The sequence below is a fragment of the Anomaloglossus baeobatrachus genome, chromosome 4 (assembly GCF_048569485.1).
Source record: "Anomaloglossus baeobatrachus isolate aAnoBae1 chromosome 4, aAnoBae1.hap1, whole genome shotgun sequence".
In the NCBI taxonomy this organism is placed as follows: Eukaryota; Metazoa; Chordata; class Amphibia; order Anura; family Aromobatidae; genus Anomaloglossus; species Anomaloglossus baeobatrachus.
Genome location: NC_134356.1, coordinates 79,694,738 through 79,708,517, shown reverse-complemented (window position 1 = coordinate 79,708,517; position 13,780 = coordinate 79,694,738). Strand labels below are relative to the sequence as shown.

Here is a 13,780-nt window from a genome sequence, read left to right as displayed (position 1 = left end):
CAAATGTGAAATCCACCTCCACCTCCTTATCTTTTTTAAAAATATTTTTTTTTTTGATCACTTAAAATTTTGAAACAAGTTATTAAGTCAAATATATATTTTTTAAATGGTGGAGTGCTGTACAAGTTATGGATGCCGGTGTTAAATAGGGGAAGTATTTATTACATTGTGTCTGGAGATGGGAGAATCGATTCACAAGACTGTGGTCCATCAGCCAGGTCAGTAATTTGTGACTGCCTGTGAATCTCCTTACCTCTTGGCATTTCCGGTTCTTCTTTTAACTAGCTGGTCTGCCGGGTGGCAGTAGCAGACAAAAAAGGGTCCCTGTTCATGAACTAGATTTGATTTCTTTTCAGTCCAATAATTTGCTAAATGCACGATTTTACCTGCTTTGGAGGTGGTAATGGCCCCCTAACCTCTTGGGCCCCTGGTTGCACCAGTGGTATGTCCGCCCCTGCCGGGTGGGTATGAATAGTCATAGGCTTCCCATGTAGCAGACACAGATTTCTGACCTAGCCAATACACCAGGGTCCTGTGAATTGATTATCGCACCAGGTTTATAGTAGAAAACAGGTGGTGTTACTATTCTCAGAACAGCAGTACCTGGTCCATGCACTTGATCAGGATTGAGCAGCCATACCTTACACAGATCAAGATCCAGGGTGCTGCTGATCCTATCATCATTATGCTATTTGCTGTTATGTGCTTATATATCTTTTCTTTTTTAGGTCATGGTCTTTGGTATCGAAGGTTCATAATACATCCTCTATTCGATGTTCCAAACCCTGATGGCAATTATACGTCGCCAGCTCTTGCTGCTTTTTACATGTTCCTTACTATGATTATCTTGCTACAGGTAAGTGGATCTATTTAATGATTAACCCACATGTCCCACTTCTTCCAATTGCACCTGTTTACCAATAGTTAATCTCCTAGGATCCATTCTTTTAAAGTCTTGCTTATTTTCTTGCAGATCTTGATTCCAATTTCCCTATATGTATCAATTGAGCTGGTGAAACTTGGCCAGATCTACTTTATACATAATGACATCGATCTATATGATGAAGAAATTGACTTATCCGTGCAGTGTCGGGCGTTAAATATTACAGAGGATCTTGGACAAATCCAGTATATCTTCTCAGACAAAACTGGGACATTGACAGAGAATAAAATGGTCTTCCGCCGATGTACAATAGTAGGAAATGAATTCTCCCATCAAGAGAACGGTAAGCTACATCTATCATTACACAGGAACAACCATGGTCAGGTTACAGATATCTTACACCATTCTTCGGCTTCCTGTCCGAAGAGAACATCGTTAAGGTCCAGGAACCCCAACGCTTGATGGCCACTTTGACTCTTATTTGATTTAATTTTTGCTTTTTCTTAAGTTGTAAAACTTATAGCATCAAGACAAGTATGATTTTTCCAAATTTACAGGCCTATATTTTTCCAATCATGACGTTCGAGATGAGTGCTATATGAAAATTACTCCAGCATGAATAAGGACAAGCTCCTTAGCTGCTTATTTCTCCCAACACTGTTATCCTGGGTTTTCTTTTAATTAGCTGGTCTGGCGTGTCATTATGTGTGCATCATGCCTCAATGATCAAAAGTAGAGCCAGAAATGACGGTGGGGTGGTACTGGCAGATGCAGACCTAAAAAGGGTCCCTGTGCAAGAACAGTATATCAGCCCTTTTTCAATCCAATAATTTACATTAAATAATTTCCTTAAAGAGATTGTTCAGCCTCCTGAAGTTTTATTGTTTTTTTTTATTATTATACCTTCTTCAATGGATCTAAAATAAGAAGTAATATTCATCTAACTAATCTCCTACCACTCCTGCCATGACACGTTTCTGGTACCTTGTTGGTCTTTGTTTGCAATCTCTAATGCTAATTATCCAAATTATTAAATGCTAAATTAGGCTATGTTCCCATGTCCTATAATACAATCCGTTTTGAGATCCGTTTGGAAAATGCAAAAACGGATCAGTTAATGGATCTGTATACTCCCCGTTAACTTTAATAGTCATGGATCCGTTAACGGATGGCCCAAAGTGTGTCATCAGTTAGGGCCAATCCGTTAGTATTCTGTTGTTAAAAATGGACCAAAAGTTCTGCATGCAGGACTTTTCCTCCAATGGACCAAATTCAGATGTCTAACTGATCCGTTAGTGTATAATGAGAGTCAATGGGTAACGGATCCATTAGGAATGCATCCATTAGCTCATCCGTTAACAGATCCGTTGCGTATTGACTACCATTATGCACGGATCCGTTGCTCATAAATGTTATATAGATACAATGGAATAAAATCTGTTAGGATATTATAAATGATGGCTAGATAGGCAGAACAGGTAAGAACAAAAGATAGATATAATCGATAGACCCAATATAATACAATAGATAGACCAGATCTATTAGATAGATATAATAGAGAGAGAAAGAGAGAGTTTTGACAGCTGGTTAGGGTTATGGTTAGCCTAACCCAGCCCTAACCAGCTGTCCAAGCTATCTCTTTTTCTCTCTTTCTCGACCTGTTAAACCATTTTTTAATTGATTAACAACAGATCAGCTTTTTACTCCATTGACATACATTAAAACAAACATTTAAGGATCAGCTCACCCCATCCAGGACCAGAAGACTATCTCCAGCACGGATCCTGGAGAGGAACCGGGGTGTACACTGGGAGTAGAGAGAAAAAATTCCAGTGAGAGAATCTTCTAAAATCCAAGACTTTAATTAATCCATAAAAAAAATTCCATTACAATATGTGCATAAAACCGAAAAAGTAAACATTCCGACGCCACATTATAGAGGTCCAGAGACAGACATGTTTCGGTTCAACCTCCTTTTTTAATGTGTGACACACATTGAAAAAGGAGGTTGATCCGAAACATGTCTGTGTCTGGACCTCTATGACGTGGCGTCAGAATATTTCCTTTTTTGGTTTTATGCACATATTGTAATGGAATTTTTTTTTATGGATTAATTAAAGTCTTGGGTTTTAGAAGAGTCTCTCGCTGGAATTTTCTCTATCTACTCCCATTGACTTACATTATTATGAATCCATTACCAGATCACTTAAAAATGTCATCCACTGGGATCCGTTATTAATTTTTTTCAAACGGAGCCAAAAACTGATAGAATGAAGGACATGGGAACTCAGCCTTATATAATTTAGCGTTACCTGTAACTGCTGTAGCCAGTCACTGACCATCGGTGTGACGCATCAACACCACTGTGACTACACATCATATACACAAATACGCAGGGTAACCAAGACTTTCTGGAGAACTGCAAATTACAGAAACAAATTGGCAGAGGATGGAGTTTTACTCCTCTTTTGTTTTTGTTTTTTAAGTATTTAATGGTCTAAAATAGCAAAACAACCCCCCAAAAATGTAATTATGGAGTTTATGCAATATTTCTCTTCTACTTTAGTGTCTTGCAATGTATCACTTATCTTCTAATGGTCGTTGTAGAGTTCAGCTTGACCACACACAATGTGGTGGTGGATTAAAGACTTATTGTCTTGGGTTATAATTTTCCACTATGACAAAAGTACACCAAATCTTAATCGAAAAAACGATAGCAGATGTTTTAGGTGTTTGTAATCGCTCTTCCTCTCTTGCTGTGAGATACAGTCAAGCAGACGTTTTCTAAAATCACAATATGTCTCTTGTCATAAAGCAAACTCAAGAGATTATCAGCAGTAAAAGTAGAAAACATCCACATTTCTCGCCATGGTTTGAAACAGCAAAGTTAATTTTTGTTTTTTATTTAAAGCAAAACGTTTGGAAACTTACAAAGAAGAAGATTCTGATGATGAAGATTTGACAAAGCTCAGAAACATTCCGATTCATATCAGGCCTGAAGAAAACCAGTCCACCGTGAGACATAAAGGCACCCGAGCTTTGAGACGGTGCCAGAGTGCTCGACCAAATATCCAAGGGCACTTCAGAAAAAAATCTGAAGGACGTTTTGACATTTCCCAAGTGGCTTTTAGCAGTCCTATTGTAAGTATTTGATATTCCTCAGACTAAGCTACTTTGGTGTTTGCGCATAACCAATATTTTTTTGTTAAGTTTTAATGTAAATTCTAAATTGTCTAACATTTTCCTGCACCAGATTACTCAACAAAGAAAACCTACATTGTGTGTGTTTATCAAAACGAAAATTGCATTTGTTGTCCTACTGTCTTAAAGGGAATCTAATAGGTCCCCCATGTCCTCCAAACCACCAGTATTTGTATATGCATTTGGAAATACCCTATATATTGCTTGACACATTGACAGCTGTGTAAGAAAAAGGATTTTTAAAGCCTTTCAACCTTTTGACTAGCCTATGGGACATTTGTTTCCACACACTAGTCATCCCTCTCAGCCTGTTATCACACCAGTGTGTATGGGATAACATGATTTGCAAGAGTCGGCGTCATCGCCTGATCTTTGCAAATCTCGCGTATGAGCATGACTTTCTTTCCTACATGTCATTGCGCTTCTGAAGGTGCGTGTATGATTCCCAGCTTCAGAGACACACTGAGTATATCTAGAGGTGAGGAAGACAGCTGACGTCCATGGAGCAGCTGAATATTAAGTTTCTGGACATGCGCAGAGCACCTCTAAAGTCAGGAAGCGTATGCTTTGGCTTTGGAACCACAATGACATGTAGGAAAGAAAGTCATGCAATGACGCCGGCTATTGCAAATCATGTTATCATACACACAGGGGCGTAATAACATGGTGAGTGGGACAACTAGTCTGAAGAAACTAACACCCCATCAACTAGTCAAAAGGTTATATGCATATTGAAAAGGGATTCTAAAAGCAAGAAACCGTAAGTATAAGATTGGAAAACCCCTTTGAAGAAGACATATCATATACATACTTGATTTGATGAGAGTTAAGGCCGCTTTACACGCTGCGATCTCGTTAGCGAGATCGCTAGCATGCGTGCCCGCCCCCATCGTTTGTGCGTCACGGGCAAATCGCTGCCTGTGGCGCACAAAATCGCTCGGACCCGTCACACTACCTACCTAGCAACGTCGCTGTGACCGGCGAACCGCCTCCTTTCTAACGGGGAAGTTCATTCAGTGTCACAGCGACGTCACTAAGCGGCCACCCAATCAAAGCGGAGGGGCGGAGGTGAGCGGGACGTAACATCCCGCCCACCTCCTTCCTTCCTCATTGCCAGCGGCCGCAGGTAAGGATATGTTTGTCGTTCCTGTGGTGTTACACATAGCGATGTGTGCTGCCGCAGGAACAACGAACAACATCGTACCTGCAGCAGCAACGATTTTTGGGAATAGGGGAGCATGTCAACGATAAACGATTTTCAGACCATTTTTGATCGCACGTAGGTGTCGCATGCAACGACATTGCTAAAGCGGCCGGATGTGCGTCACAAATTCCGTGACCCCAATGACATGGCTTTAGCGATGTCGCTGCATGTAAAGCGGCCTTAAAGGGAGTCTATTCGCACAAAATGACTGTTGAAACCAAGCACAGCTATATGCAGGCTGCTCTTACGATGGTCAAACAGTTTGGTGTACCTTCCCACCTACTTGTTTTCCCATATATTATTGCCCTACTCTGGCTCCTGTCAAGCATCAATTCAGGGAGAGGAAGAAAGCAATAGGTACAAAACAAAAGGCATACCAAACACCTGTGCTTGGTTTGAACAGTCATTTTGTGCTGAAAGATTAACTTTAAAGCTAGCTATACACTTTAGATTAATGTTGGCCAAATCGCCTACCAGTCTATGTGTACATGAGCTTCCCAACTGTCCTGCCATATGTGATGCCATGCAATGGTATTTTATCACGCTCAGTGCTTTTGTTTTCAGCTAAGCTGTGTGTGCTGACGTACACTATGAAGGGGTCAGGAGAAAAAGTTGTCAGCCTAAAAACAGCTATGGAAGGGTATGATCTACTTTTGGGTCTACTTTCCATATTATACTTCTGCCAGCATACATGGTGCAAGTGCGGCACCTCGGTATTGCTCATTCACACTGTTGCGCATTTCTACCCTTTGTAGAAGAGTAGGATGCACTTGTCATTGCTACCTAATTACAGAGAGGGGATTCATATATAGGTTGACACTGTCTAGTTGAAATGGGGATAGCCTGTCTTGGTGGTTAGAAATGAGCGGACCTGTGGAAGTTTGGTTTGGTGGGTTCATCCGGACTTTTGATACAGCTCAGTTTGGGACCCGGACTTGACCTGAACCCCAACTTGACCGCTCACTAACTGGGTAGTTAAGCTTTCAGCCCATATACAGCCAGCCATAAACAGATCACTTCTGGGGGCGAATGGACGTGGGTTTCCCAATTTTTTTGTTTGGTGCACACTACATCTGATCATGCTGTTGTTACCCCCAGTGTGAGCCATTCAAATACTGTAGGTGGCTTGCACTGTTTTGAATGCCGAGTATACCCGAGCACAGCAATACTCGGGTGAGTGGTTTGCATACGTAAAGCAATAAAACTCCAAACCCAAACTGTCTTCTTTGTAAAGTCTGTGTTCTGTAAGAACACTGAACCTTGGGTTCGCTCATTTCTATTGCTGGTTCTTTTATGGAGGAATGTGAAGGCCCATGCAGGCATTGGGATACTCCATATTCCTAGGGATATCCTGTCTTGGTGGTTCTTCTTTTATGGAGGAATGTGAAGGCCCATGTAGGCAGTGAGACATTGCATATTCCTAGGGATATCCTGTTTTGGTTGTTCCTTTAAGGAGGAATGTGATGGACCATGTAGGCATTGGGATACCCCATATTCCTCTGAGATGCTCATATACACAGTAAACACACGGCTCATCTTACAATATTGATTGACTGTGATCTAAAATGTATGGTCAGCTTTACTCCTTAATTAAAATAATTTTTCATATAAAATCTGTTTCTTTAAATAAAATATCTTCAAAATCCCATCTTAACCCAATCGTATCTGCATTATTATTTTTATTTGCTTTTTTATTGTGCAGTTTACAACCATAAAACTTTCTCCAGGTCTCCCTTATGTGTAAATCCAGGGCAAAGTAGAACGGTTTCTGGCAATCACAGCCTAGCAATTTGCAAGCAACACCTGGTTTCGTAGACAATGTAGTTCTTCTTCAGCAATCCCCAGTTTAGCCCTCATTACTTTAGTAATTAACAACAGAGGACTCCAGTCAAGACTTTATAAAATGAGAGATGGCTGCGGTAATGACACATTTTAATTAAAACAAGCTCCGTCGTTGTTGGGCACAGTCTGTAAATGTATAGTCTGTACGCACACGACTGCCTTCACAAGATCACTTCTATCTCCATTATGTAATTAAAAGTCATTCTAGGAATGAACCGAGCGCTGCTAAATGAAGTGTTTCCAAGTCAACCAGCCAGAGGCGGGCGCTCGCCTAGTCACTCGTGCTCTTTATAAGTGGTATATGATGGACTGCAGCTTTTTAGCTTGATGAATATGTATCCTTGGTATGGTATGACCCTATTTACAAATTGCTTTGATCCAATGCTCTGTAATTTCTTTAATTATGTTATAGATCTTTCCTGGCTTTTGGAAGTGATCCATTGATTATTTAATGGACGTACAATCCTCATTAACTATTTTCGATTTAAAAAAAAAATTAAAAAAAAAATTTTTTTCAATTCCCAAACCAATATATAGAATTATGTTTTTAATCCCATAAAACACCATGTTGTGAATTTTCTTTGAAACAAATGTACCTGCTGATTCCAGGTCTTTCTGTAGCTCTCCACATGTGATTCTTCGCTCTTGGACAACTCTTCTGATTATTTTTATTCCTCTATCTGAAAGCTTGTCAGGAGCACCTGGTTGTGGCTGATTTAGGGTTAAATAATGTTCTTTCCACTTCAGAGTTATGGCCCCAACAGTGTACACTGGAACCTTCAACAGTTGAGAAATTCTTCTGTAACCAATGTCATGAATATGTTTTGCCAAAATAAGGTTGAAAAGTCTTCAGACAGCTCACTGGTTTTACCTATCATGAGATGTTTCTTGTGTGGCACCTTGGAAATGAGACACTGCTGAACCAGCTGGCATTATTTTTCACTAAGTGGCAGGGTTGCTTTCTAATTACTGATAGATTTTAGCTGGTGTCACAACTTTTCATGTTTTTTGTACCTCTTTCTTCATGTGTTCAATACCACTATGAAATATTTTACATTTCCCACAGAGGGTCTGTCCCTACATTCCTAGACTCCTAAACGGCAAAAGTAGTAAAGCAGCCATTGGCGAAACTGTATTTCACAGACTTGTCTATATATTGTTGAGCAAATTTTAACAGTGCTTGAACATACTTTTTGCTCAGCAATGGAGTATTGCGTGGAGAGCGTGCATACAGGCCATGGAGGTTGAGTGCATTACTTATTTTCTTTGAAACAATTGTACCTGTTGATTCCAGGTCTTTCTGCAGCTTACCACATGTGATTCTTGGTTCTTGGACAACTCTTCTGATAACACTGGGGAACAATTTGAAAAACAATTTCTGTTGAGTTAGGTTTTTGAGCTGATTTATACTAAAATTGGCATGCTGATTCCAAAAATGCAGTCAGTTTTTTTCTATCACGTCAAGTTTTTCCTCCTCAACTTACCTGCCATAGAAGCACAATTGCACTGATTTCTGTAATAAGACTTGTTATCTGAGTACAATTCGACTCATATAGAGCTATGTGGCAACTTGTAAGAGTAGTCACAACTGAGACAGAGCCTATTTCTTATATATTTCATTTTTTGTTCATATTTGTACTATTTAAAAAAAAAAACAAATACTTTTTAGGTACAGTAGTTTACATATTTTTGAGAAGACAAAAATCCTATAGTTCAAAAACTTGACGTGATAGAGAAAAACTGAGATCATTTCTGGATTCAGCATCCAAAAATTAATTAAGAACAGTTGTATGACCTAACTCCTAAAAAATTGCGTTCTCCAGTGTGATTGTTTTCACTCCTCTATCTTAAATCTTGGAGAGAGCACCTGGTCATGGCTGATTTAGGGTTAAATTATGTTCTTTCCACTTCCGGATTATGGCCCCAACAGTGTTCACTGGAACCTTCACTAGTTAAGAAATTCCTCTGCAACCAATCTCATCAGTTTGTTTTGTAACTATAAGGTTGCAAATGTTTTGAGACAGCTCACTGGTTTTACCTATAATGAGATGTTTCTTGTGTAGCACCTTGGAAATTAAACACCTTTTTATAGGCCATCAGTTGAGCCAGCTGGTATTATTTTTCACTAAGTTGCTTTCTAATTACTTATAGATTTCAGCTGGTGTCATAACTTTCCATGGGTTTTTGTACCTCTTTCTTCATGTGCTCAATACTTTTTACTTAATTTCTCATTATTACACATCATTAAATGTATGGACACCTATGGTTTGATTTATTTGCCTCTGTGGGTTGGATGGGTTGTTACCAACATCTGATGAGAAATTTATGTCAATAGCAGCTTTAGAAATATGTTTACTTAGAAAATTGGTGACAATTTCAACACTTATTTTACCCTCTGTATCTATCTATATATTTCTGTCTGCTTCCTATCCTTTATATAATATGTGTCCTAATGTAACTGTGGGTACGTTTGTGACTGTTTTGTAGGATTTTACTTAACCACGCTATATTATAAATTTAGGCAATGAGCAAACTGATGAAATGTTTTTTTGCTTTTTTTTTTTTTTTTTTTTTAAATTATGATTAGTTCTGAGTAACTGCGTTTCCCATCTGCTGAATGCAAATCACTATAATACCGCTCGGAGATTATTCTTGAGGCTTCAGTGCTTTACAATGTTTAGTTTTCATTTTTACTAACAACATTTGTATCCGTGGTGCCACTAAATGTTTAATTTGAGGCCTTAGAGAAACTTCTTTATATGATGAAAAAAGTCGAACTATAATATTAACCACCTTACGACAGTTGACGTGAGGCAGAAGGTAACATTAAAATACTTTACTATAATAATTAAAACCTATGCTAGGCTCATGAATGCCCCATTTTCACTAATTTAGTCCCAAGGTATTACGGTATTACAGAGGTTTTGCTCTGGAGCTGCTCAGTTGAGAATTGTAAATGGCAGCCATAGAAGGCCTTGAAGCCTAATTTTTAGTTTACTCAAGCACCCACCTAGCTATAATTATTCATAAACCGTACTTTGCTCTTTTCCTTTCCTTCTCCGTGTCTTTCAGTATTGTACATATTATTCCAGGAGTTTATGCTTAAATTAGAAAAAGTAGGGTGCACTTGGGTTCGGAAGTAATACCTAGTCATTTGCTCTTCTGATCTATCTTAACACCATCTCTTACCTACCCAGGTCCTCTTTTAGTTTCCTTTTGCCCCATTTTTTGCTCATTTGTAAGAGAGAATGTTATTGTGACCGAGCTTTAGTCGAGCATATTGATACACTGAATGTCACTGTCTCTTCATGAGATAGCAGAAGTAAGATAACCCATACATGCCAACTCCACTAAAATGGCCGGTAGGACCCTATTAAAAGGGGAGATGACCAGAAAGAGTTGGCAGATTTTTTAGCCATTGCAGAAGCCTATGAGAACCCAATGGGAAATGGCAATATCCCCCAATCTTTTTCATTGCCCCTAAGATAAACACAGAGACATATTCTGGGGCAGAAGTAGATTGTGAGTAGGGAGTTGCCAGCCAGAATGAGTATGAAAAATTGCCTATATTTCTTGCAAAACAGCTTGATCTTACCATTACACTGGGTCTCTCAGCTTCCCGGGCTTGCTTGTATGTACCTACACTGACACCTGAAATCCAAGATGCATACCTCTGGATCTAGACGTGTAGGGTGATTCTATTCATGGCACTGGTTTAGCGTGAATAAAATAACTAAACAAAAATAATTCCTGCTGAGGAGCTGCATATAATAAAGCCTGGCTACAAGGTTACAGTCTGAAATACTTTGGTGATTCCTTATGTTTGGAAGATCAGGCTGGGGACCATAGCCAGAAACTCGACTAATGCAGCGCTGACCCTGTGGCTAACTTTTCCCCACATACTGGAGGTGATTGACTGGTCTCTCCCATACATAGCTATCTGTCAATCGACTGGAGTGGACCAGGGAGAAGGTAGCCAGAGGGCTATGCTGGATATGTCATATCTCCTGCTATTGTCCTCGGCCGGTTCTTCAAAGTATCGTTTCTCTGAAAGGTCGGACAGCATAAATCAGCTGATGGACTCCACGATACACTATTAAAGGGAGCCAAAGTATTTTAACAGCAATAGCAAAGCAAATACATATATACTCATCACATTTTTGCGCTAACCATACTCCACAAGAAGATGGAACATATTATGACTAGAGATGAGCAGACCCATTGAAGTTCAGGTTCGGTGAGTTCAGTTGAACTTTAGCTAAAGTTCAGTTCTGGACCTGGACTTTGACCTGAACCTTATTGGAAGTCACTGATTGGGCAGTTCAACTTTCCGCCCACATATAAGTAAGGAGTGTGGGGTGTTGATTTATATTTTTTTTTTGTGTACATTTCATCTGATTCTGATGATTTTACCCCCAGTGTGAGCCATTCAGACACAGCAAGAGGCTCGCACTGGGCTGAGCAACAAGCGTACCCAAGCTACTCTAATGCTGGCATCACACGGTACGATATATCGGGCGATATGTCGTCGGGGGTCACGTCATTAGTGACGCACATCCGGCATCGTGTGACATATCGTACCGTGTGACAACTCCAAACGACTGTGAACGAGCAAAAATACTCACCTTATCGTTGCTCGTTGACACGTCGTTCATTTTCAAAATGTCGGTCCTTTTTCTGTGCTCCGGTTGTTCATTGTTCCCGAGGCAGCACACGTCGCTCCGTGTGACACCCCGGGAACGACGAACACAGCTTACCTGCGACCCGCCGGCAATGCGGAAGGAAGGAGGTGGGCGGGATGTTACGTCCCGCTCATCTCCGCCCCTCCGCTTCTATTGGCCGGCGGCTGTGTGACGTCACTGTGATGTCGAACGTCCCTCCCCCTTCAGGAAGCAGATGTTCGCCGCCCACAGCGAGGTCGTGCGGGAGGTAAGTACATGTGACGGCAGTTACCGACTTTGTGCGCCACGGGCAATGAATTGCCCGTGACGCACAAACGACGGGGGTGGGTGCGATCGCACGATATATCGTCCCGTGTGACGCCAGCATAACACTTGGGTTTTCGTAAAGTCTGTGTTCGGTGTGAACATCGAACCTCAGATTCGCTCATCTCTAACTGAGACAAATAATATGTTAATGTGTTTTTATTATGTAAAAAATACACCGAAACATCAGCCCAAAAACCTCTTCTACTTTCTGTGAATTACTCTTCCTTGGTCTATCGTGACCAATTTTGCTATTGCCGTAGTAGATGAGGTCATGTCATTCTGTTAATTATCAAATATATAAAAATAACATCTGCTCTAAAAACAAACTGTGAACGCTGGACCAGATCCAGAGAACAAGTAATGAAATCTACTCTATCCAGATGCCAGCTACAAGACAAAAGCTACTAATTGGGATATAGTCAAGCAGAGAAAAATGAACCGAATAAAGGGAAGCTGCACACGATTAGAATCACGGGGGCTAAAAATACCCATTATGCCAGTATCGTGTTTGTATTCTTTCTTTCCGCATAGTACTTAATTATAATACTGGGTTTTGAGCAGGCAAGTTAACTTCATGTGTAGACGTCTTGTCAGCCATTGGGAAATAAGAGGTCTCGGTTTATGAGTTACAGTTTATAGATGCAGTTTGGGAAAACAGAAGTAAACCAAGATTAATTGTTTTCTATTCTATTTCAGGAAAAAGATGTAACCCCGGATCAGATGCTTTTAAAGAAGGTCAGAGAAGCATCAGTCCAAGTTGAAACTCTGTCTCCATACAAGCCACAAAGCAGCGCCAGGCCTTCAAGTTCTCCATATATTGATTTCTTCGTGGCTCTGGCCATTTGCAATACAGTAGTGGTCTCTACAGCAACTGAGCCAAGGCAAAGGGTAGGCCCTGTGCACATTAAGATATCCACTATACATGCTCATCGGAAGTCTGAAATTGAACCGTATAGCTATTTCCATCCTTTGCTTCTTTTCCCAGAACTGTCAAAGCATAAAGTAAATAAAAGCCCTCAGTAAAACAAGTGATAACTACATAAAAATATAATACATATTACTACCATTAAAACATGAATATGATTGAAAAGCAAAAAAAATATATAAAAATTTAGACCAAAAAAAAATAATTTTAATCTTATTTAAACATTAATATTTAGAATGTTATTACATACCATATTTTTCGTTTTATAAGACGCACCGGATTATAAGACTCACCCCAAAATTAGAGGGAAAAAAAGGTACCGTACTTATATTTTGATGTCCAGGAATAATCAGTTCTAGCCTTAAAATGCCCAAATTTTGGCAGGGATTATAAACACCCCTCCCATTTTGTGATTGAATCACGGGTTAGTTAATCCCAGAAAAATCTGGACTGGTGGAAAGAGTATAATGTTACAGTAGTTGGGGAAAAAAAAATAAAATGTTACACTTTAAAGGGAACCTATCATGTTTCTGTCTCTTTGATTGGCAGCCTGTTTTGCACACATATGATGCACACATATGCTGCAGAGTCGGCTGTCAATCAAAGCTCTGGGGAGGGGTTACTGCTGTGCTCACTGGTTCAAAAAACAAATTTTCAGGTAAACTGAGCTATTTTTAGGTTGCCAGCAACTGTGGCAAGTCAAATGAACTATTGGACATAAAATGTAAAAAATAAAG

General features: G+C 39.9%; 1 protein-coding gene across 4 annotated transcripts in view; it reads left to right on the top strand.

The window, feature by feature from the left end:
• The window catches only part of ATP10B (ATPase phospholipid transporting 10B (putative)), a 739,295-nt gene that overhangs the window by 689,934 nt on the left and 35,581 nt on the right, over nt 1–13,780 (top strand). For all 4 annotated transcript variants that reach the window (XM_075344442.1, XM_075344439.1, XM_075344440.1 and 1 more), the window contains 4 exons: nt 729–856; nt 974–1,226; nt 3,795–4,024; nt 12,815–13,006. In XM_075344442.1, coding sequence (XP_075200557.1) covers nt 729–856; nt 974–1,226; nt 3,795–4,024; nt 12,815–13,006 — 803 coding nt within the window. The remainder of the gene's footprint in view (nt 1–728; nt 857–973; nt 1,227–3,794; nt 4,025–12,814; nt 13,007–13,780) is intronic.